The following is a 21,143-nucleotide window of genomic DNA, read 5'->3' as shown; positions in this document are numbered from 1 at the left end:
TAGTTTCCCCCCCAGTACTCTGCAATCCGATCCTGCTTCTCTGAGAGAAGTTGCTGTTTTTGATGCAACGCAAGCCTGCAAACATCTCCACCTCACTATCCATGCAGAAACACTCAAACCTTCCTGCCGCTTTACAAAGCTTTACACGAATGGCAACCTGATCCTATAGATGCAACATCTTTTGAAGGTAGTCCTAGCACTTACATTTGACTCTTTTGGGCTTTTTCTTTTGAAACTGGAGCTCTTTCTTTCAAAATTGTGTCAAATAATTAGTTTTTATCTTCTCGTCTATGAAGCTCTTTTGATGTAAAGCAGAAATTACAGCATGTGTCCTCAGATAACCAATGGTGAACAAAGAAGAATGACTACAAGCACAACTTTCCCGATTAAAAGCTGCCAATCTTCTATGAGAATATCACCTGCCCTGTCAAAACACCAAGTTTCTTTAAAATCAAGGCTAAAATCTCTTTTTCAGTTGCCTTCGATAACTTGAACATCACTAACTGCAGTCTGTAATCCAACTCTTCACTTTTTTTAGCTACTGCAGTTTAATATTTTATATTTTTTGCTAAATATACACTCACCTGTCTTCATGAACAATTAGCAATTAAAATCTGAACTGATTCTATAAAGCAATATTTTCATTTCTTTAGCTATCTGATGGTATTTAAAGTGTTTAGCTGAATCATTTTTCTGCAAGAGGGCAACTACTTTTTCCACAACATTGTAGGTCTACGTGTGTTATTACCAAATTTTCATAATTTGCAACTAGTATTTAATTTGGTGTCTTTTAGAAACCAAAACAATGTGAATTGCCACGATATGAACTGAAGCTGCATTTGTATAACGTCACTTTCCTAAAATAATGGCCTGACTTTTTTTTTTTTGTTGTTGCCAAAAGTAACTTTTTTTTTTTTTTTTGCCTAAAACATCTTTTGAAAAGAAAAATGTGTGATTTTTTTTAAAAAAAAGTATTAAAACTAAAATCACTGGCAAAAAAAAAAAAAAACTTACTTATTTTAGGAAGATGACGGCAGAAGATTCATGAAAAAAAGTGTAATTTCCTCTAGACTTCAACGCAACATTTAAACAACTCGGAAGCGTGTCTGCAGAGCCTCCCCGCCCCCCACCGGAGGCAGTAACCCCAGAGAGCTCCGTCAAGAGGGCGGCGGTGACTGGCTAGCATGAACAACTGCTCAGATAGTCACCGCAGCGCATAAGCTTTCATGTGCATGGCAACAACTCACAAACTGGCCTCCTAATTTGCAGCAGAAGACCTTTTCCAGTGGACCCTGAAGCTGCCTCCTGCAGTGGTCTCGACTCGCTCCTGTTTACCTCGTCGAGATGTCTGCTTTCTCCGAGGCGGCATTAGAGAAAAAACTATCCGAGCTTAGCAACTCTCAGCAAAGTGTGCAAACGCTGTCGCTGTGGCTCATCCACCACAGAAAACACTCGAAGACTATTGTCACGGTGTGGTTCACCGAACTGAAGAAAGGTAAGGTCGACACGGGGCTCGAAGTAAACAACAGCAGACCACGCTTCACGTCCTCAACACTTTACATGTGGCTGCAGGGAGCAGGCTAGCTCAGGCTAACTCTTAGCTGGACTATTTAAACTACTTTAGCTTCCTATGTTCATATCAAAAGGCAGATTTAATAGTTAGCCTTGTTGCTACTAGCAGGCCAATTTTCAAGCAAAGTGCAGTTAGTTTTCTGAGTTAGCTTTGCATGTTGAAGCTAGTCAGGATACTTTGTCTGTAAATCTTAATTCAGTAAATATTTAGTTGAATGCATTTCTTTATATGTTAAAGAAGATTCCCGAATTAGCCAAAAACCTACTAATCTATCCTCATAGATCCTCATCTATTCTTTTTAACTAACATATAATCAAATAATATACGTTTTTGTTAATGAATACACTTTCTGCCTGATATTTAGGTGCACTGTTACCAAGAGTTGTTGTGCAAATACCACAGTAATTAGAATAATTGGTAGTAATAAACCAATACATGTATTTTTATATACACATAAAAGGTGTAGTTGTTTTGTTTCCAATAATAATGTATTTTATTTATCAACAAATATGGTTTCCTACTAGATTAATGTGTGAAATGTTGCTACCATAAGTAATATTACACGTAAAAATACAATATTAATGGTAATAATAAGAAATGTGTAACTCCAATTATTATTTTTTTATTGCTAATAGTTAAAAAAAAATAATGTGATCATTTTTAATCTAATCTGTTTTCCCCTGTGATCAAACTATGCTACATTGTTATCATGTGTACTAACAATAGTAATAACAATATTTATTAAGTTGCACTGCAACAGCCCTGGTAACAATTATGAGGACAAAAAAATCACCTCAAAAGATAAGATTTCAAAAACAAAACAGAGAAAAGGTTCCAATCAAGATTTGAAAACATAAAATACAATTTTATATATTTATATGTAATACACATACTAAAATTTATGTGTAAACAAGTCACTTCATGTCTTTACAAAATTTACTTGTATAAGTAAATGTGATTTAAAATAATTTGAGCAGAAAATATAAGTAGAAGTCAATTTTCAGGCACAGAAAATAGGCCTCCTTTTTTGGTTTTAAGAGGATAATCAGCTGGAATTTGCCTGCTACTTGTGGAAGATTCGTAGTTGATGAATTAAATTCATCCAATTACCTTGAAAAACTTCAGTAAAAGCAACAAGGCTACAGAATCTTCAATATCATTTCTAATAATAACTAATTGTGTCACTGATGAAAGCAAACTACTTCTAGTTTTATGGAGTAATTTGGTTGTCATGGTGTCTAAATCAAGACAAAGAAAGGGTTGCAGACATGTTAGGCGCTGCTATTAATGGCGGACTTATTAGCAGGGGACTAGTCGAGCATCCTAATGACATCTCAGGTGGATGTTTTAGTTTAGGGTTCTGCGTCTGGGGGAAACAGACAGCTGTGTCTGGAAAGCTCTGGGGGATAAAGGTGGTTTTCTCTCAAGATTTATGCTCACCTCAGTCCAACAACACCCAAAACATCATTAGTCCAGAAATAGAAACCCTTTGCCCCTTTTAATCGTTCAAGTTGTCTGAATTTAAGAAAAAAAAAAGAAATATAACCAAAATACAAGATTTAAAATAGTAATGAAATTAGTCAACATCTTGTCCTTGTGATTTATGATTTAATTGATAATATGTGCTACTCAAAAATAATGCTAAGACATTATATAGGGTTTTACTATTCTTTATTTGAATAGGAATTAAATCTGGTATTTATACTAGAGTGAACAGATCCATAAGATGCATTTAGATTGTATTTTATTCTAATTGTAACACATTTCTTTTACTTTTTTCTATTGTTTAGTTGAAAAAGTCAAAATACTTAATTCCCCCTTTTTGAATTGGCTGTTACTGTTTTGTCTCACTCTCAACCTGTTTCCAATATGTACCAAAAACCAAGTAATAAATCAGAAGATTTTACGCTGCACGTCATTTCCCTCGATTGTGGTTACGATCCCCATTTGGGCCAACCGACTTCGGAAGATTAGGTTAGGAGCCGCGATTCAATCAAAATCACTGAGTGGTCTTTCGCTGGTGGATAATAATTGGAGGCGGATGATCAGTAAGAAATCTCCTTGCTGACTGCGAAGCGATAAACAGCGAGAGTAGCAAATGTCAAAGGAGCGAAAGTGATCAGCCCTTCTGTCGGTTTTGTTCGTCACATCCACATTCTCCACTGTGTGTGTTGTGTGCAGCTCAGGTATCGCGCAAGCTGACCTTCCTCTACTTGGCCAACGACGTCATTCAGAACAGCAAGAGAAAAGGACCGGAGTTCACTCAGGACTTTGCGCCGGTCATCGTTGAAGCATTCAAACATGTCAACAGGTCAGGTTTGATTTTTACGAAGCAGAATTAGCAGAATATTGAAGGCTTATCGGTCCTGTATTGTGCTGTGTTTAAAAGCGAATGTGCGTGTTTCGGGTGTTTTCCCCGTTCAGGGAAGGCGAGGAGGGCTGCAAGAAACAGCTAGGGCGGGTTTTATCCATCTGGCAGGAGAGAGCGGTGTATGAGAACAACCTGCTGGAGCAGCTCTCAGAGGTCCTCTGTAAGTTCAACACCAACCTGTTTGGGTTCAGCAGCAACGTAGGTTTTAAATCGCAACATTATCTAGACACGTTCTTGCGGGATAGTGTGATGCTACAACGTTCAGGTGTAGTTGAATACGGAGCAACCGCGGAGTATGATATTTTCTGTCTTTCTTGTCTAAAAATTCTAGATGGAGAAAAGAAACCGAAGAAAAGATCTTATGAGGAGATCCACCCTGATGATGAGGGCTTCGCCTCCCGTAGCTCCCCAGCTGATCCTCCACAGGTGATGTCTTTGAAAATCGCAGCATTAAATACAGGAGGTTGACAAAACTAAACTGTATATGTACTACTGTTTGTTTATAAATCTGACTTTCATTATTTCTCATCATTGTCTCTTAAATAGCCCATTCATGCTCCTTTTCCCTCACTTTTTTCCTGATTTGTATCGTTCTTCACCCACAGACAGCAGATTTAATTCGAGCCCTGCAGGAACTCGAAAACGCCGCCTCCAGCGACTCGGTGCTGCGGCAGCGCATCTCCTCTCTTCCTGCCGAGGTCCAGGACACGTCCCTCCTTCACAGGATCACAGGTAGACATGGAGACATAAAGTTTGGCTCTGCTTTTACAGTGGGGGAAATAATTATTTGATTGATATTTGCCCTCCAGCGCTGTGCGCATGTGCAAAATTTCTAGACGTAATAATAACGATGCAATATAGATACGGACATCCATTTCACAAATATGCACCACTTTGTGTCGTTCTGTCACATGAAATCCAAATAAAAATAGATTTAAGTTTGTGTGGAAAAGCACCATAATGTTTCTGATTTTCATAATGATGAATTGCAGCATACATAGAAATTTAAACTCCTGATAGTTCAGGAGACTGACTTTACCCACCATAAAATTATAAGACTGAATGACTGCCTGCCTGCTGAACTTTGTGTCTTTGTTTCTGAATGTTTTGTTTGATTCAGACAAAGAGTCGGGCGAGCGGCTCTCCCGGATGGTCGAGGAAGCCTGCATGCTTTTAGCCGACTACAGCGGTCGCTTGGCCGCGGAGATTGACGACAGGAGGCAGCTCACACGTACGCTAACGACCTTCCTGCAGAGCCAGAAGGACGGCTTGACCCAGAACGAGCAGAAACTCGAAGTGCGTACATCACTTTTCTGTTTTCCTTGTAAATAATTCACCATTTATGTCTTGTCTGAGTCACAGTTGTGTTCCTCTTATTCGGCTTTAGGCTTCATCTGTCCTAACAGTGAGATCAAAGTTTTACATCTTAAAGGAAACTAATATATTTCTGCTATTTATTTAAAGCAAGGATATGTCTAAGTTATCAAGTAATGCTAGCAAGGCTCTTGGCTGATGGGAAACCAAAATAAGGTTGACCATGACATTTTACCTCTAAAAAAAACTTTTCTTTTAGCTCAGATTCCGAATCCATACGGTAAGTATTTAACATTCGGTGATCTCTAAAAATAAAGACTGACGGTTTTCCCATGAACATGGTCCTTTGTGTAGTGACAGCTGTGTGCAGCCTTTATCCACAGGAATCCAGGAGAAAACCAAAGCATATCAAGTGTCTTCACTGAGGTGTTTAATAAAAAAATAAAATTAAAGACTGAAATGGTTGTTGTGTGCTTTTATTTTGCCCTGAGGCTTTCCGCTCCTGATAAACCTGCATTCTTACATGACGAACATTTTCTAACTCTATGGCAGAGTTAAGGTATTGCAAATAACTTTTTAGTAACAAAATGTAAATTAGGTTGAGTTCAGTTCAAATGTGAATTCTGAGTTGACTAAGAACAATAAAAGCATTTATTTTAGGGATGAGTTATGAAAAGATGCATGTTATTTGATGGGACAAACCAGTTGTTCATAATGATCTAAAAATTCATGTACACAACAAAAACAGCAGAGATTAAAACATTTGTAAAGACCTACGATAACCTGAAATGGTGCATTTGCAAGTTTATTCAAATGTTTCCTATTTATTTAATCCCATGTAAGCTGGCAAGCCAACTTCACTTCATAAATATTTAAATTAAGACTTTATTTTGCCGAAGTATTCCTCCACAAGCACTACAACTGGTGGATTTTGTGTACACAAAGTATATAATGTAAGGCACTAGTGAAGTCAAAGCAAATGGTGACATTTTAAAATGCTGGTGCAGAGATTAGTAATTGCTGAAGTTGAAGCAACTATAAACCATCACATCACAAAACCTGAGATAAATAAACTTGTTTCACAGAATTTAAATGCAACACATTTGTACAAATTTGTTTCATGCAGAACGTGGTACTTGTGGCGCTTATGAGCTTCAAATAAGTTCAGACTAAAAACAACTCAAATGTACAATATTATTCCAGAAAAAAACTCTTATTTTATCTTCTTTCGGGACACTTTTCAGGAATACAAGAGGAAACTGACGATGGTGTCGCAGGTCCGGAAAGAACTGCGGTCGCGCCTCAGTAACCTTTCAGAAGGACATCGCAACTCTTCCAAATGACGGCCAATACTCGCCTTCTCACCAGTTCCCAACACAGACCGAAGCAGCATCTGTTCTCACCTGTCTTCACTGAACTATTTATCCATGTCTCTTGAGCCCCAAGTGTCCACATCTCCATTTACAAGCTCATGTTTTTAATTTAAGGATACGTTAAGATTGTATCACAGGACTTTCATGTGGTGACACCTGCAGACTGACTTTTAAAGCTTTAAAGTGGTGTGACTGGTATGATTTTTTTTTTTTTTGGCAACTTGAGGCATCAGAGTGTAGGTCCTTTTAAGTGTTGATGATTCAGGAGTTCCAGTATTGGGATGTTTTTGTAATATGCCTCGCATTGTTTCGACATATTCACGTAGCTTTTTTGCTAGAGATCACTGTGGCAGTCACTCGAGCTGGAATCACTGATTTTATAAAGTGTATTGGGAAAAAAAATGTATATTTTGAGATTGTCAGAAAACGTTGGAAACCCAGGTTCCATAAAGCAAACTACGTGTTTACTCTTTTCGTGAACCCTGTTTTGTGAAAGGATTGTCTGAAAACCTTGCTCAGTGTACACACATTTGCATGTAAACCAGATGGAAATCATAAGTGTTTATGATTTGTATACATCATCCAGATCAAGAAACAAGTAGGACAAGTGTTTGTTTTTTTACTTATGGTGTGCTTACACAGTGAGTGACTTTTGTGTTGTGTTGTTTACTGTGATGCTTTATAGTTTCCAATCAAATGCGTCATGCAGCCTGAAAAGTGCCCCGGTTTCCAAAGTTAGAATAAAACCAGCTTTGTTTTTGTCACTTTCAAGCAAATGCTTTACAAAACAGAATAAACAGAATATATACAAAATGTCTGAAGGATATATGATCAACAGAGGGCGCAAAAGGGAACGTTTTCCTGCGTGTGGGCTCATTTTTAACACGGGCGCACCGCTTTTGTAGCAGTAGCGCTCGATGTCAATTAACCCGCCCCTCCGGACCGTTCCGTAGAAGCCCCACAAACATACAGGAAGTAGTTACATTTCAAAAGGATTGTTTCTTTAACTGCAGTTGTTGCTTTATTACAAGTCCTTTGTAACGTAAAGTTCAGTTTTCAGGAGCAACTCAACATTAATAAATTCGTCTTAAACAAGAAAAACGTCGTCACTTCTTGTTAAAGTGCCATACAAATTATTGCATCTATCGTTGCAGGAAAAACTAGCTAGGGTAAACCGTTGCTAAGCTAACATTAGCTTGTTGGTGGCACGTAAAAAAGTAAAGAAAATGGATAACTTGGAAACACCATACGATGAGGACGATGGTTTCATCGAATGCACGGTAAGTTGGCCAGCATGGATTAGCCGCTGAATGTAAAATCTTGAAGGAATCGGAAACAGCGTGGGTCATGCAGGGGTAGCCAGGCAAGGCTAGCTTTAGTCCATTTACTGCAGTGTAAGGTTGGCGCCGTTTATCTACGTTTATACAACATATTACTCTTCCCGCATACAATATGTTATAAAATGTATATTACACTAGAGGTATACCAATGATTAATATAATGTATGCATTTCTACGTTTATTATTCCGTCATTATGGTGACACTTCGATCATGCAAACATGCAATATATGATTTATTAGATGACTGAGGTATTACCGTTAGAATTTGCGTTTTATGATGCATTGATTAAATATCGTTGCTAACCAGATATATTTTTCTTATATCGAAAAGTGTAAATATATGCTGAACGATAGGGATTTATAAGAATTTTATTACATGACTTTGACATCAAATCAGTATTAAACTCATTATTAAACAGACTAGGATATTTCACAGTTACATTCAGTAATGCATCAACTAACCTTACTATATACTCCATCTTGAAACGTGAATACATCAATTAATGAGGCGCTAATGTGACCAAGTATATAATAAATGGTATTAACAGTTACCGGTTTCAATTTGGTACTTGTTTTGTGGTTTACACACATCGTCAATTGGAGTAAATTGTTATTCTCACAAGTTAGCTAATTATTCTAATTGTATTTTCATCATGATGGTGATAAATGATATGATAATTACCCATCCAATTTAAAAGACTTTTGGATAAGCCACATTTTTATTCGATTTAGATGTTTATTTTTTCATCCATTTAGAATTGATGCATTTTTATTTTCGTTGTTTTTTCACTTAGAACTCAATTTTAAAAATCTACGTAGAGCGCATTAGTTGTATATTGACTTCCAGCATTTGAATGTTTGTGTAAGGAATAAGGAAAGCATTCAAATGAGTGTTTGGGTTGAAAAGCAACAAAAATCTCTGTAAAGTTTGCTCTGTAATACTGTTTATACTCACTGACTTTTCTATTTAACCCAGGTCTGTGAAAAATCTCTTAGAGGTAACACCCTCTACAAGATACACCTGACCACACCGGGACATTTAAAGGTACAGTTTACTTGGGAAAGGTTTTGTAGTCATGGAAATGTGCCTTGAGTGTAGATAATTGTCAAACTACAACATTGTTTTTGTTGTTTCACAACACTTTTTTTTTTTCAAAAGAACAACAACAACAGTCTTGTTGTTCCTGCAGACCAGAGAATAGGTGCTATTTTGTTTGAAAAAAGAAAAAAAAAAAAGAAGCTCTTCAACACCGATATAAAATTTAGGTGCTTTATTGTTGATAATGGATTTCCTGTGATCTGTTTTTCCTTATTTGGCTTGATTGATCTTTGGTTTTGCCACAAGAACTTAGCTGGAAGACTGGACGGATTCCTGCTTGGTCTGGAGAATCCTGTTGCCTCTATCTTTTAAAGCCCTCAACAGGACGCCACTCAGTAATGCAGCTGGCTCTGATAATGAGCCAGTCATTTCATTCAGGTGTGTTGGATGCATCTAAAAGTTGCAGAATAATAGCCTTTGAGGACTGGACTTGGCTTCCTCTTTTCTAAATTCACTGTGGTTTTTCCAAGACAAAAAACCCCCCGGAAAAAGTGGGTTCCATCTCTTGAGTCACTTTTACTTTCTAGATGTGATTGCAACACTGGAAATATTTCTTCTTGCGGAGCACATTCAACCGGAGCAGAGTAAGACTTTTGTCTCAACAGTGCTTGCAGGTTTGTTTTGTTCCAGGCATGAAGGTATTATTTGGATACATTTAGGTAAGACTGGCACTTTAAACCTGAAATGTTTCTTCCTTGTGATTCAATGGGACTTAAAGAAAAATCAACCTAAAGAGGTAATTTGTGATGGCCTCTAACTTCAGATGAAATTAGATTCATCCTGTTCCTCAATATGGACTCCAGCAGGAAACCATGTGTTTCACTTGTCATTCGTCTGGCGGTCACCTATCTGATGCCGGGGTTATTGGTTAATCCCAAACATCTTTTACACCGTAGTCCCCACAAGAGAACAATCTCTCTTTATCAGTTTGTTGAACCTTTGTAAGTCCCTCGCTCTGGTGCTGCCTCCACAACTGATGATTGCAGAAGATGGTATAATCTCAACAATAGACTTACAGAAGATATACAGCATCTTTTTCCAAACCTAGAAGGTCCTAAACTTCCTCAAGAAGGAAAGTCTGCTCCATTTCTTTTTGTAAACAAATTCATTGTTGCGTCTCCAGGTGAACACTAAGGTATTTATATTCCTCAACCACCTTCACTTCTTCACCCACGATAGAAATAGTGTTTGACCTGATCCTGTTTCAAGGTCCATCTTATCGGCTATGACCAAGACTGTTGAGGAGCCGGTCTAAATGACATCAAAAGGATTTTTGGTTGTTATAATTTCCTTAGCTATCTTTTAAGCAAGCTTAATTAATTTTCACCTGGAAGTCTTTTTCTGACAGGTGATCACAATTTTCATGGTGGGTATTCAGCTAAGTAAGGATTATCCAACCACCCTTTGTCTTGTGGCAATATCAGTGACTTGTCAGCATCTTCAGCTACACTTTTGGCTACAGTGGATGTTTTGGATTGCTCTTCTGCTGCTTTTTGAAGTTGTTTGGAATTTACATGTTCCTCTTGAGCTATAGAAATCTAATTACAGCTTCTCAGGAAATGGATTTGCCTTGGTACGGCAGATTTGATGTCTTGTGGCTTAATACATCTTGTAAAAGAAAAGCCAACTACATTTCTTCAAAACAACACTTGCATTTTTGACAGTGCCTGAAGAATGAAGGACATCTGCACATCTCTTACCCGAACATTTAATTTGTAGGTATAGGGGTGGAAATCGTCGACCCCAAAGGAGATGGATCTTTAGTCGGGCCACTGAGTGTTGGAGAAAGCGATCTTGAATCAACATGTCTTTTTTACTGCGAGCTGACACAGTGGAACCCTATATCAAGTACTCTTGCTTGGCGGAGATATTTCATCAGGAATTAATTGATTCTACAACTACACTGCTGCTGTTTGTATGACAGAAATCTTCTCATCAGTTTATAGAAAAACCTGTGTGCAGGTTCTTCTGTAATGAAGAAAAATTTCTTAATTATAGAATTTATTCACTCTTCATTTCTTCTTGTCCACAAACCTGATTTGACCTGAGCATGTAGGGTGTACATGTTTCCACAGACTTGAATCTGCTGCAACAAATACTGGCCGGTGAGTATAATTGGGCTCTGCATGACTAGGCAAGAGTACATGAGTCCTCCTCTGGTAAGCTTGATTCTGAATATTTGTAATTACTTAATTTCCTTGTTTTTTTGTTGTTGTTTTTTGAGAGAAGTTGGAGTTGTGCTGTTTATTCAGCATCAGTTCACCTAACATTTATTGTTCTCCTTTTATTCCTGGCAGAAAGAGGATGCCCTTGTTGCTGAGGGTAAGTAGGCCTAATCTTCAAACAAATCTCTAAACTTTAAACCACATTAAATATAATTTTGAAGAAAGGGCATCGAGTTTTAATTTAAGGACAGAATTTAAGCCTAAAGATGTCGGTAGCGTTGTACAGCCAAACAAAACTTCTGCCTTATACACTGTGTGCACAATTATTAGGCAAGTTGTATTGTTAAGAATTTTATTACTGAACAAATGCAGTACTAAAATGTTAATTTTCAGACTACTTAACTCTACTGCGACACTTAGAAGGAGCGTGGCTGATGTCACAGTCAGGAATCGGGGAAGGTATCCGGTCAGACCGTCAGTTCCCAAAACCATACCCACCCCGTCACGCCCCCACCGTTTTTTCTTTTTTTTTTAAAGTTTACACGGGGTCAATATGACACCACTGCACTGCACAGAGGGTAAAATGTTTGTGGGACGGTTAAGAAAGTGATGTTTCAGCGTTCTTAGGACATATTGGTGTGTCCACAATTATTGGGTAACCACTGTGCAGTAACATCATGCATCTAAGTGAAACAATTCCCAAGAACACATTTATGACAATAAAAATTACTAACATAGTAACCCTTTTTAAATAACTGTCACAACCTTTCCATTCACAGAATCTGTTGGTTTTTTGATCTGCTGATGGTAAACCTTTGGTGCAGCAGCAACCACAGACTCTAAAGCCTCTTGTCCATTGCCAAGTCTCACTCTAGCTGGTTTGGTTCTAGCCAAGTTGTGTGTCTCCGTTAGTGGTATATTCCTCACTATTATGGGTACAGATGGAACCTGGGTGGGCCTTGAGCGCGCAGGAGCTGTGGTCGACGCTAAAATGACGCCATTTTCAGTGACTCAGCAGTGGAGAACCTTGGGTTTCTGGTTTTGATGGACTCAGCTTTTTGGATGTAGGTAATGCAGTCAAAAGATGTACACCACTTTACTGAGAGGAAAGGCATGTTGTGCACTCCATAAAAAAAATCCAAACAAAGAATAATATTCAAGTCATGCCAAACTAATGTTATGTAGTTGCGGTGATTCACACCAGCTGGCATAAAACTGTAAGTAGCCCTGACAGAACGTGGAGCAGACCGTTACTTGCTTCTTCATTGCATGCCTGTTCTACGGAGAGATGTGCTGCTTGCAGGGTTGTGAAATCTTGCACCTTATACAGCGAGGGGCGGCTTGTGCCACCCCTGAGGTGGTTTTGAAAAACAGGGAGGACGCACGCAAGATCTGTAAATGGAGATGAATATGGCCGGGGTGGACTGTGGAAGAATCGGTTGAAGAATGGGCTTAAGAATGGTCGACTGTTTTCCTTCACCGTAAAGCTCGTGTTTAAGAAGGACCCACAAGTTCTCAATAAGGTTTAGATCATGTCAGGAGCTCGCCTATGTTGTTATTTCTACTCTAAGGACTTAACTGGCTTGCCACATACTTGAATGCAAGTGATGAAGCTCTGTTTTCTCCTAAAAAATCCTGGTTTTCCTAAAAGATGGAGACTTTCTTGTCTTATGGGTGGATGAATGTCTCCTAAAAACTGTCTGTAGATTTTGGAATCGATTTAAGACTCCATTATCAACCTGAAAAAGGTCCAATTAGTCATCTTTAATAAAAGCTGTACAGGTACTCTATTCCACCCTGCTTGTGTCTGGGTTGAAGTGAAGCTCTGTTCCTGTTCCTGATCCAGCCATGGTCTCGTCCATAGGGACCATCAAGGGTCACTCTGATCACATCAGCTCATAAAATCTGTGAAAAACACATATTTCTTCAGTGGTGGTCGGGTTTCAGCTTTCGTTACCTTGGCTTTGTATCTGTACTCCAGGTAGGTTGCACATTCGGACTATGAAGACACTGGAGGAGAAAGAAATTCTGGAAGCTGATTATCCTAAACTCTTTGGCTGTTATTTTGTGTTTGCTTTCCTCTTTTTCTCAGTAAGTTACTCGCGAGATTGTTGCAGCAGAATATTTAATCCCCCGAGCCTGTTTTGCAATTTGTTTTATAATTCAGAGTAAATCTTTTTGGCCCATTTTTCCTGAAGGATAAAAACTGCCCAATATTTATGCACACTGTGATATATGCAGTTTTCCTTTAGCCGCATCTCCTCTTATTACAAAAGAGACAAACCTGTACACATGAAAAATTGTGCTCGTTTGCCTAATACTTGCGCACACAATGTTTATTTCAATTGTTTGTCAGATTCATCAGAACTCGTGGTAAGCAACCGAAGCAGCAACTTTGCAGCAGCTTCAACCAAGTGCTGTACTCAATCTGCTTTGGCTTTCAAAGCGGCACTGATACTACTAACCGGTTTTCAGTTGATTTTCAGCACCATAACAACAACTTTTTATTTATGAGGCACAAACCGGTTTCACAAGCATCTTTCAAAAATACGAGCCAAGACTTGAACGCTTTTTCTCCTTCGGTCAGTTTGTCCAGAATGACCGAAGGCGTCACACTCCAACAATATGATTAAACCTTTACAATGGGAGATATGTGATGCATATTTTATATGCGAGGCCCTAAATTAACTGTCCTTTGGCCCGAAGCCACTGTAGCTGACTTGTGAAGTAAAAACAATCAGATGCATCTCATTGAAAATACTTTAACTGTAGCAACTGTATGATGTAAAATTGTAACCACTCTTAAGTTATTCTCGTTATTTTTTTAATCAACCTAATACTGTCGCCACTAAAGACCAAGCTTACTATTAAGCTTGTACGGGTACTTGCAAGTACCTGTACCTGTACACCTTCTCCTTAGGAGGAGAAGGTGAATCACCTTAATGTTAATGAGAGAAGATATATTTTCTAGTTGCAGAAATAGTTTGGCATGTTTCTGCAATTATACATTTTTTTTCTGGTATGTTGCTTCATTTTAAGTTTTAAAAATGTCAGTCTTATGATTGCAGAAACCACTGCAACTGATTTTTTTCCTTTTACTTCAATGACAATTACCCCACAGGACTTTTTTTTTTCCATCGACTTTCTGTCAAAAGCTGCCTCTAGCATCTGTGGAAGTCCCCTAATTTGTTCCCTGTGTGTTAATACAGGCAACCTGATTTTAAATCTCAAAAAAGGCCAAATCCCCCCACTTGTTTCTCTCAAGAACCATATTTTCATTGGATTTCATATTTTAAAGGTATTGTGGACTTAGAGCTTTGGTCTGTGGACTGGATAGCTAGAGACTGCACAACATTTTGCAATCCGGCCTCATCTGGTCCGGCCAATCCGGCCTCCTTACAAAGACGAGTGAGGAGCTGAGCAGCGAAGATCTTAAGGAAGAGGAAGCAATATTAAACATTTATTTGTCAGTCAAAGCCTGAAATCGGATGGTGGTGTAAGAATTTTACGGTTGTACCTTTTAGGTGTGTTGGTTAAACAAAGAAAATATAGTAACAGCTGATGGAACTTAAGCTGCAATGTCCCAGGAAATAAATGGACTCGCACTCTGCTGCTCTTCCAGGATTACATGACTAGATGGAAATCGGAAAATATTGCTACAGAGCAACTTGTCTGTTTTTTGTCTCTATTTACCTGAAGTAAGGCCTTGCAATAACAGCTCCGAGGGGAAAATCTGTACTTCGTCTTTGTTGCTCATTCCAACATGGTCCCAGGCTCGAAGCCTGAACTACCTTATTTGACCTCTGGCGATGTGGAGAAGCAGATGGGAGATGACATGGTAGGACATGGATTTACAGAAATCATCTGCATGACTTTAGTGTGTCATGGCACAGAAAGGACTGGGCTGAAAGGTGAAGCTCTCGATTTATCAGTCCATTTACATTCTGACCTTTGCCTCTGGTCATGACATGGATCATCACCATAAGTACAAATCATTGGATACAAGTGATCTCAATGGTAATCTTCCACAAGGTGGAAGCTCAACCCTCTAAAAAAGAAAATGTGTCCATTATCTATCGTTTCGTTCGCAACAAACTAAAACGGCTCCAGAAGGTGAGACATGACACCTGTGCACGTTTGCTAACCTGCACCAGGTAGAGGACAGATTCCAGCTTCCTAATGGATCCGTTTAACCGAATGTTTGGTTAAATGGTAAGCATTTTAATCGCTTAAAAAAAATTTCTGCACGCGTTTCTAATACTCAAATAATTAGCTGAATCCATCAACCAACACAGAATTTATTGCGTGGTTTTTGGTTTAAAGGTTTTTGGAACCAAAGAATAAGTCTAAAACAATATTCCAAACTCAACCTTAGTCTAAACCAGCTGGCTCAAAACTAAAAAAAATACTTCAAACAAAAAAACGTGTTAGCTGCGACAATGGTTTGTACATAGGTTAAAATGTGATACTGTGCCCAGTTTTGAGCTGTAATTGAACAAAGCATTTGGACGACTAAACCGCTTCTCCTTCTGTGATTTCTTTGCCTAATTGTTTGTGTTTGGTTTCTCAGGGAAGGCTGTCAGAGAACATATCATGCCAAAGTTTAAGGACATTTTGCACTATCTGGAATACCTGAATCTCGATGAGCCCATCATTGGTAATTACATTGGTACAAACATTTTCTGTTGTTGTGGTATTGCGTAAAAAAAGATTAATAGGTTTTTTTTCTGCTTTTATCTTAGGTTTGAATTTTTTGGAAGAAGTGGCCAATTTTGAGCCACAGTTGGGTGCTAGATACACCTGCAAGTTATGCAGTCAGACATCCAACCTTGCAGAAATGGTCTGCCATGTGATTGGGCGTAAACACCGGCAAAAATATGTGGTAAAGCATCACCGCTGTATTCAAAAAAACTTTGATGATTTGTTTTGCTTTTTCCCTACACACGAACAAATCGTTTGCATTCATAGGAGTTAAAACGGCCGGACTTGGTTACCTGGGACAGTCACACCATAAATACCCAAGGAGGGAAGATAATGCGAGCCAAAGCGGAGATAGTTGAAAGACAAAATGGACGAGGAGTTCCAGAAGTTAGACATTCATATATATATCTTTCTTTTTTCTTTTAAAATCATATTTCTTTTGTAACTTCTGTCCTCACATTTGTATTTCAGCCATTGTTGAGAAAGGGGGTTGAAGGAAGACTGAACATCACAAGAGGTACAGTCAAATTAGCTGTTGTGGGAAATCCTTTATTGAATAATTTTGTCTACTAATCATGTACTTTTTAAAAAAAATATAGCTCATGAAGTGAGTTGAGTAATAGTTCATATAAAATTAAAAGCTCCAGAACTTGATAGTTTATATTATTCTAACACTTTATCTAAAACTTATTTGGACTTATTTCTTTCAGGAGGTTTCTGAAATGCTGCGCTAAATCTAGCTCACATCCTGTCGTTTTAATACGACATAATCAATTTTTGTTACTCTTGCAGTTCCAGCTGATTGTGTGTTTTTTTTTTTCTGAACTTAGTCATTTTTAATGAATAGTGATTTAGTGGGGTCCTATGTTGTGTTGCATTTTAAAGTGGATTAGGTTTTAGCATTCAGATTCTGCATTCGGTGTGTTTTCTAGAGATCATATGGTTATGGATAGATTGTACCATGATTTCTCTGCTTCTGTAGATCGTTAACTTGTTTTATTCCTCACAGTCTAATATCATGCCACCCTTCCTAGATGTCAGTATACATATTACATATTTAACACAAAGCCTCTACTGTTGTCAAGGGAATTTAATTTAATATTCTTCTCTTTGATGATCAGACTTGCCAGTGTTAGTCACATTTGATTAAGTAATTTTCTATTCCCCAAAAATAAAGGAGTGTGTTTTGTTTTTATAGTTCCAAAGCACAGACAAAGATTCGTACCTGATGTGCCTCCCCTCTTACCTGAATTGCGGGAGTATCGCCAAAATAAGGATTTTTCTGGGATCTATCCAGACCATCTCAGCCGCGGTCGCTTTGAAGAGGGACGGAGAGGAGCGGATTACATGGAAGGTCCAACTTACCGAGAGGATCGCATGAACCTTGATTGCTACACCAGGCCACTTCTGGAATATGCCGACGATCCACTGCAGTCAGCAATGCTTGACCCACGAGACGTTTCCAGGTACGATCACAGGCCCACTGTGCCGCAGTCGCTGGATTATCTACCTGAAGCTTCTGCTCATAAAAGACCCTACTCAGAACGAGACCCACTGGAGGAGTTCTACTCTGAGGAAATTCGCCGTGGTCAAGTTCGTTCTCAAGGATACCAGCCTTCCCCGAAGATGATGTATACAGAAGACGAAAAGCTGCGAAGGTCTCTGGAGAGGGAACCTGGTAGACTTGACAATATGAGAAGACATGGGTCAAGTGAACCAGAGGCTAAGAGGAGAAACCTGTCCGCTCCTTTCGAAGGTGATCGCTCACGCGAGTCTTCGTTTGACATACTTAAAGATTATCATCATGAAAGGAAAGACCCGTATCAAGAGGAGGTGTTTAAGAGGGGGAGACCCACTTTAGCTCAGACACACGGAGAAGGTCCCAGTGCCATGTCTAACATACCAGAGCCGTTCAGGCGCTTCCTTAAAGGTAATAGAGCTGAGGAAGGTATGAGCAGGCGAAAAAGCCGCTTTTCTGATGCCACACCAGACGAAGTAAAGATGGCAAAGGAGATGTGAGTGTAAAAGCTGATCAGATTTCCGTCCATGAAAGTCCCTGCACGACACTTGTTTCTATTTTTTTGGGGACAAAAATTCTTATGTTTTTTTTAAATTCTGCTTTAGGTACAGAGATGATTATGGACTTCCATACACTCAAACTGGTGCAAATGTTCGACCAGGTGATGCACCAATGAGGCCGGACATCCACTACGGAGAACCTCAGGTAAGCTGATTGTTTAGGTATTGCAGATCTATATCTTCTTAATTAAGGTCCAAGATTTACTGAAGTGAATCAATGTGACTCATTGTCTCATTTTGATACTTTATTTTTTTTTAAGCCTCCACATCATGGAGCAGGGGAAGGCTACAGTAGAGGAGGCTTTGATGGGCCAAGCATTTTTGACCTTCTGGTAAGATTACACATCCCTGGCACATGCACAACAACCTCTGTTCCATTTACTAACCTGGAACATCATGGATGTAATCATGAAATTGGTGTTTAATTTTTGCTTTTTTATCTTTTCCCATAGAAAAATGTTGAAATTGATAATGCAGAAGAGGCCAACTTCCTGAAGAGCAAAATTTCCAAACTTTTGGAAGAATTTAAGAGCAAAAAGATGGAGAAAGCTGGGGTATGTTTTCACCTGAAGCTGTACTTTATGCCTAAGAGATCATAACAAACACTGATCTGGTAGAAAGAATGAGTTGTGTTGTTCCTATTCATCATTTAAATTAAAGAGTTGAAGTATCTCTAGAAAAAAGTAAACATTATTTCCAAACTTTGTTCACTATTTCATCTATCTGTCCATTTGTTTTTTTCTGTCTATCCATGTGTTTCTGTTCATCATCCATCCGTCCACTGTTTGTCTCTCCATCCATCGATAATCCATTGTTCTGTTTGTCCATTTTTCAATCTGTCTGTTTGTGTTCATCAATAGATCCATTTGTGCATCCACCCATCATTAGTTTAACTGTCCAGCCTTACTCATCTCCTTAATTACTGTGTAATTTTTGCCATCTTCATATTTAAAGGCTGACCAGTGTAAAAATATTTGCTATAAATTCAGAACTTTGTATCTTAAAAACTGGCTAAAAAATTACTGAGGAGTTTTGGACAATATGTAGAGAAATTTAAAATTGTATAGGAAACTGGAACTAACAGAGCATATTTATTTCGTTATAGCAGTATGACCCCGGTCAAGCCGAAGTCCCCAAAAATTACAGTGACCTAAACCCGAACCCACAGCTTCCTCAGGTGTACCTGTATGATAGACCCGCAAGAGAGGAGTCTGACCTCAGACGATCCGAAGAGCTCGGTTTCAACAATGGTAACAGACTTGGTTGGGAGCAGCGTGATCAGACACCTGCACAGCGGTTCCATGAATACAACCATGGGGAACCCAGACACTCCAGCAGGAGTCGTTTTGAAGGTATGTCATTGACACGAAACTTGATGCAGACCATGATTTAAAGAGATGCTTCAAGTAGAAGTAGGATTCATAAGAAACACCACACATTTGCAGCTATCTGGCACAAGTTTAACCTGTTTTTAGTTTAGCGGGTTATCCCTAAGATCATTTTTAAAGGTGGAAAATATGACACTGCAGTCAATTTAGAGCTTGAAAATGTGGCCATTTAATTGGTGACATGGCCTTCATCCAGCTGCCAGATCAGAGGCAGCAGTTTTATGAGCTGAAGCCATCTTGAGCTCATAAAACCGCTAAACATGTTAAGTGAATCTGGAACTAAAGGAAATGTTGGAAAGATTAACATGCAACCCTTTTCATAACGCAAGTAATTATTAAGTAGCAAAGAGGAAACAAAATATTGAGTCAATTTAAAAACATGTTTATCTACTTTGAATCAGCTTATCATGGTGTGTTTGTAAGACCAAAAGCTGATTGTTTTATGCTGCCAATGTGTAATTACCCTGCAATAATGAGTACAAACCACGGTTTTATTCATATGGTAATAGAACAATAACAAAGACACTGACTGTGCACCCAATGAATGAAAACCAAAATCTTGACAAAAATTAACTTAAATGTAAAGAATTGAAGCAGTTTTGAAGATTAACTGAACTGTCTATCCCCAAATGTGACTCTTTCTTCTTTTATCTGAGTTGATTTGATTAGACTGCTGATGATGTTCTCCAGGCCTTGATGAGTGTGGAAAAAGAAAATGGAGTCTGGCAGATGTGTTTTTCCAAACTTTGTTCCTTATCCCATTATGTAAATGTTGAATGGATATTCATCCATCTGCTTGTCCACCCACCTCTTTGTCCATGAGTCTTCAATAAACAAAAAACATCTGTGGTGAATTTATAGTGATCTTTTGGATTTATACATGGGACTGAGAACTTTAATGATATGGATTTAAGGAATTGTTACAAAAATTTGTAGGCACCCGAACATTGAACAGGGGAGCAGCTCTTATATCATACTTAATATCTCAATTTATTTTTTCACAGGCTAATATGACATCCATCTGACAAGACAAATATTTTGATTTGTGAAATGTTTTAATGGCTACTTTTCACCTGTGAAACAAGAACATTTAGGCTATGTTGTTAATAATAGTAATAATCCACATTTTGTCTTGTCTAGATAACCAACCTCAATATCCTGAGTCCATGCGTCCTCATGACTACAAAGCTCCTTCTGAGAACTATTTTGACCCTCACTCCTCTGCACCGCCGCTCCAAATGGAACAAGACAGCAGGATGCATCGTGATCCTCGCTACTCTTCCAATATGGATAAAATCACCTGTGCCCTCATGGATCTTGTCGCAAGAAAATAGCCTAAAATGTTTGAATCTGATTTAGATTTTTTTTTGTACTTTAGATACCCAAGTTCAGTTCTTGAAATGTTAGAATCTTACCATTTTGTGTAAACAATAAAGAGTTTCTCTGTTGCTGTACTTATTTTTTCTTTCATTGACAAAAGAAAGTGTAATGATTGAATTAATGTTATCCATTTAATGTTTAGTGCAGGTTTTAATTGGTTTACAACTCAGTATTCAGATTATAGGTTTAGATCAACCCAGTCTCAATTTTGTGTTAATTTGCAAAGGACTTTTTTTATTCCACATCTATGAAGAAATTCCATGTGTAGATTAAATTAATTTACATGATTTTTAAATAAAATTCCTTTTTTTTTTGCAACTGTTAGCGAATTTTTTTAGAACTGCTTCAAAACATAGTGTA

General features: G+C 38.3%; 2 protein-coding genes across 4 annotated transcripts; both read left to right on the top strand.

Annotated features, from left to right (window-relative positions):
- The first annotated feature begins 1,115 nt into the window (after positions 1 to 1,115).
- LOC116731717 (regulation of nuclear pre-mRNA domain-containing protein 1A) lies at positions 1,116 to 7,444 on the top strand. Its single transcript, XM_032581544.1, has 7 exons — positions 1,116 to 1,495; positions 3,755 to 3,884; positions 3,998 to 4,104; positions 4,276 to 4,370; positions 4,550 to 4,676; positions 5,065 to 5,240; positions 6,503 to 7,444. The coding sequence occupies exons 1-7, from the start codon at positions 1,345 to 1,347 to the stop codon at positions 6,599 to 6,601; spliced, it is 885 nt and encodes a 294-aa protein (XP_032437435.1). The 5' UTR covers positions 1,116 to 1,344; the 3' UTR covers positions 6,602 to 7,444.
- A 136-nt stretch (positions 7,445 to 7,580) lies between these two features.
- Positions 7,581 to 20,857, top strand: LOC116731714 (uncharacterized). Of its 3 annotated transcripts, none has more exons than XM_032581532.1 (13): positions 7,581 to 7,911; positions 8,948 to 9,016; positions 11,368 to 11,392; positions 15,806 to 15,892; positions 15,978 to 16,117; positions 16,204 to 16,323; positions 16,408 to 16,453; positions 17,135 to 17,951; positions 18,061 to 18,160; positions 18,276 to 18,347; positions 18,468 to 18,569; positions 19,124 to 19,367; positions 20,544 to 20,857. In XM_032581532.1, the coding sequence occupies exons 1-13, from the start codon at positions 7,858 to 7,860 to the stop codon at positions 20,735 to 20,737; spliced, it is 2,070 nt and encodes a 689-aa protein (XP_032437423.1). In that variant the 5' UTR covers positions 7,581 to 7,857; the 3' UTR covers positions 20,738 to 20,857. The 3 variants fall into 3 exon arrangements, with proteins under 3 accessions (XP_032437423.1, XP_032437422.1, XP_032437424.1); XM_032581531.1 differs by having other exon boundaries at positions 7,582 to 7,911; positions 19,121 to 19,367; XM_032581533.1 differs by lacking the exon at positions 11,368 to 11,392 and having other exon boundaries at positions 7,886 to 7,911; positions 19,121 to 19,367.
- The last annotated feature ends 286 nt before the right edge of the window (positions 20,858 to 21,143 follow it).

The sequence above is a fragment of the Xiphophorus hellerii genome, chromosome 13, assembly GCF_003331165.1.
Source record: "Xiphophorus hellerii strain 12219 chromosome 13, Xiphophorus_hellerii-4.1, whole genome shotgun sequence".
In the NCBI taxonomy this organism is placed as follows: Eukaryota; Metazoa; Chordata; class Actinopteri; order Cyprinodontiformes; family Poeciliidae; genus Xiphophorus; species Xiphophorus hellerii.
Note: the sequence above shows the minus strand (reverse complement) of the source record. Positions and strands in the feature narration are given on the sequence as shown.

Excerpts from the sequence above, each read along its gene's own strand:
- LOC116731714 (XM_032581531.1), top strand. The coding sequence starts at position 7,858 with ATGGATAACTTGGAAACACCATACGATGAGGACGATGGTTTCATCGAA. Across the intron at positions 9,017-11,367 it reads CCACACCGGGACATTTAAAG|AAAGAGGATGCCCTTGTTGC; the intron begins GTACAGTTTACT and ends TATTCCTGGCAG. Across the intron at positions 16,324-16,407 it reads ATGGACGAGGAGTTCCAGAA|CCATTGTTGAGAAAGGGGGT; the intron begins GTTAGACATTCA and ends TTTGTATTTCAG.
- LOC116731717 (XM_032581544.1), top strand. The coding sequence starts at position 1,345 with ATGTCTGCTTTCTCCGAGGCGGCATTAGAGAAAAAACTATCCGAGCTT. Across the intron at positions 4,677-5,064 it reads CCTCCTTCACAGGATCACAG|ACAAAGAGTCGGGCGAGCGG; the intron begins GTAGACATGGAG and ends TGTTTGATTCAG. Across the intron at positions 5,241-6,502 it reads AGAACGAGCAGAAACTCGAA|GAATACAAGAGGAAACTGAC; the intron begins GTGCGTACATCA and ends GACACTTTTCAG.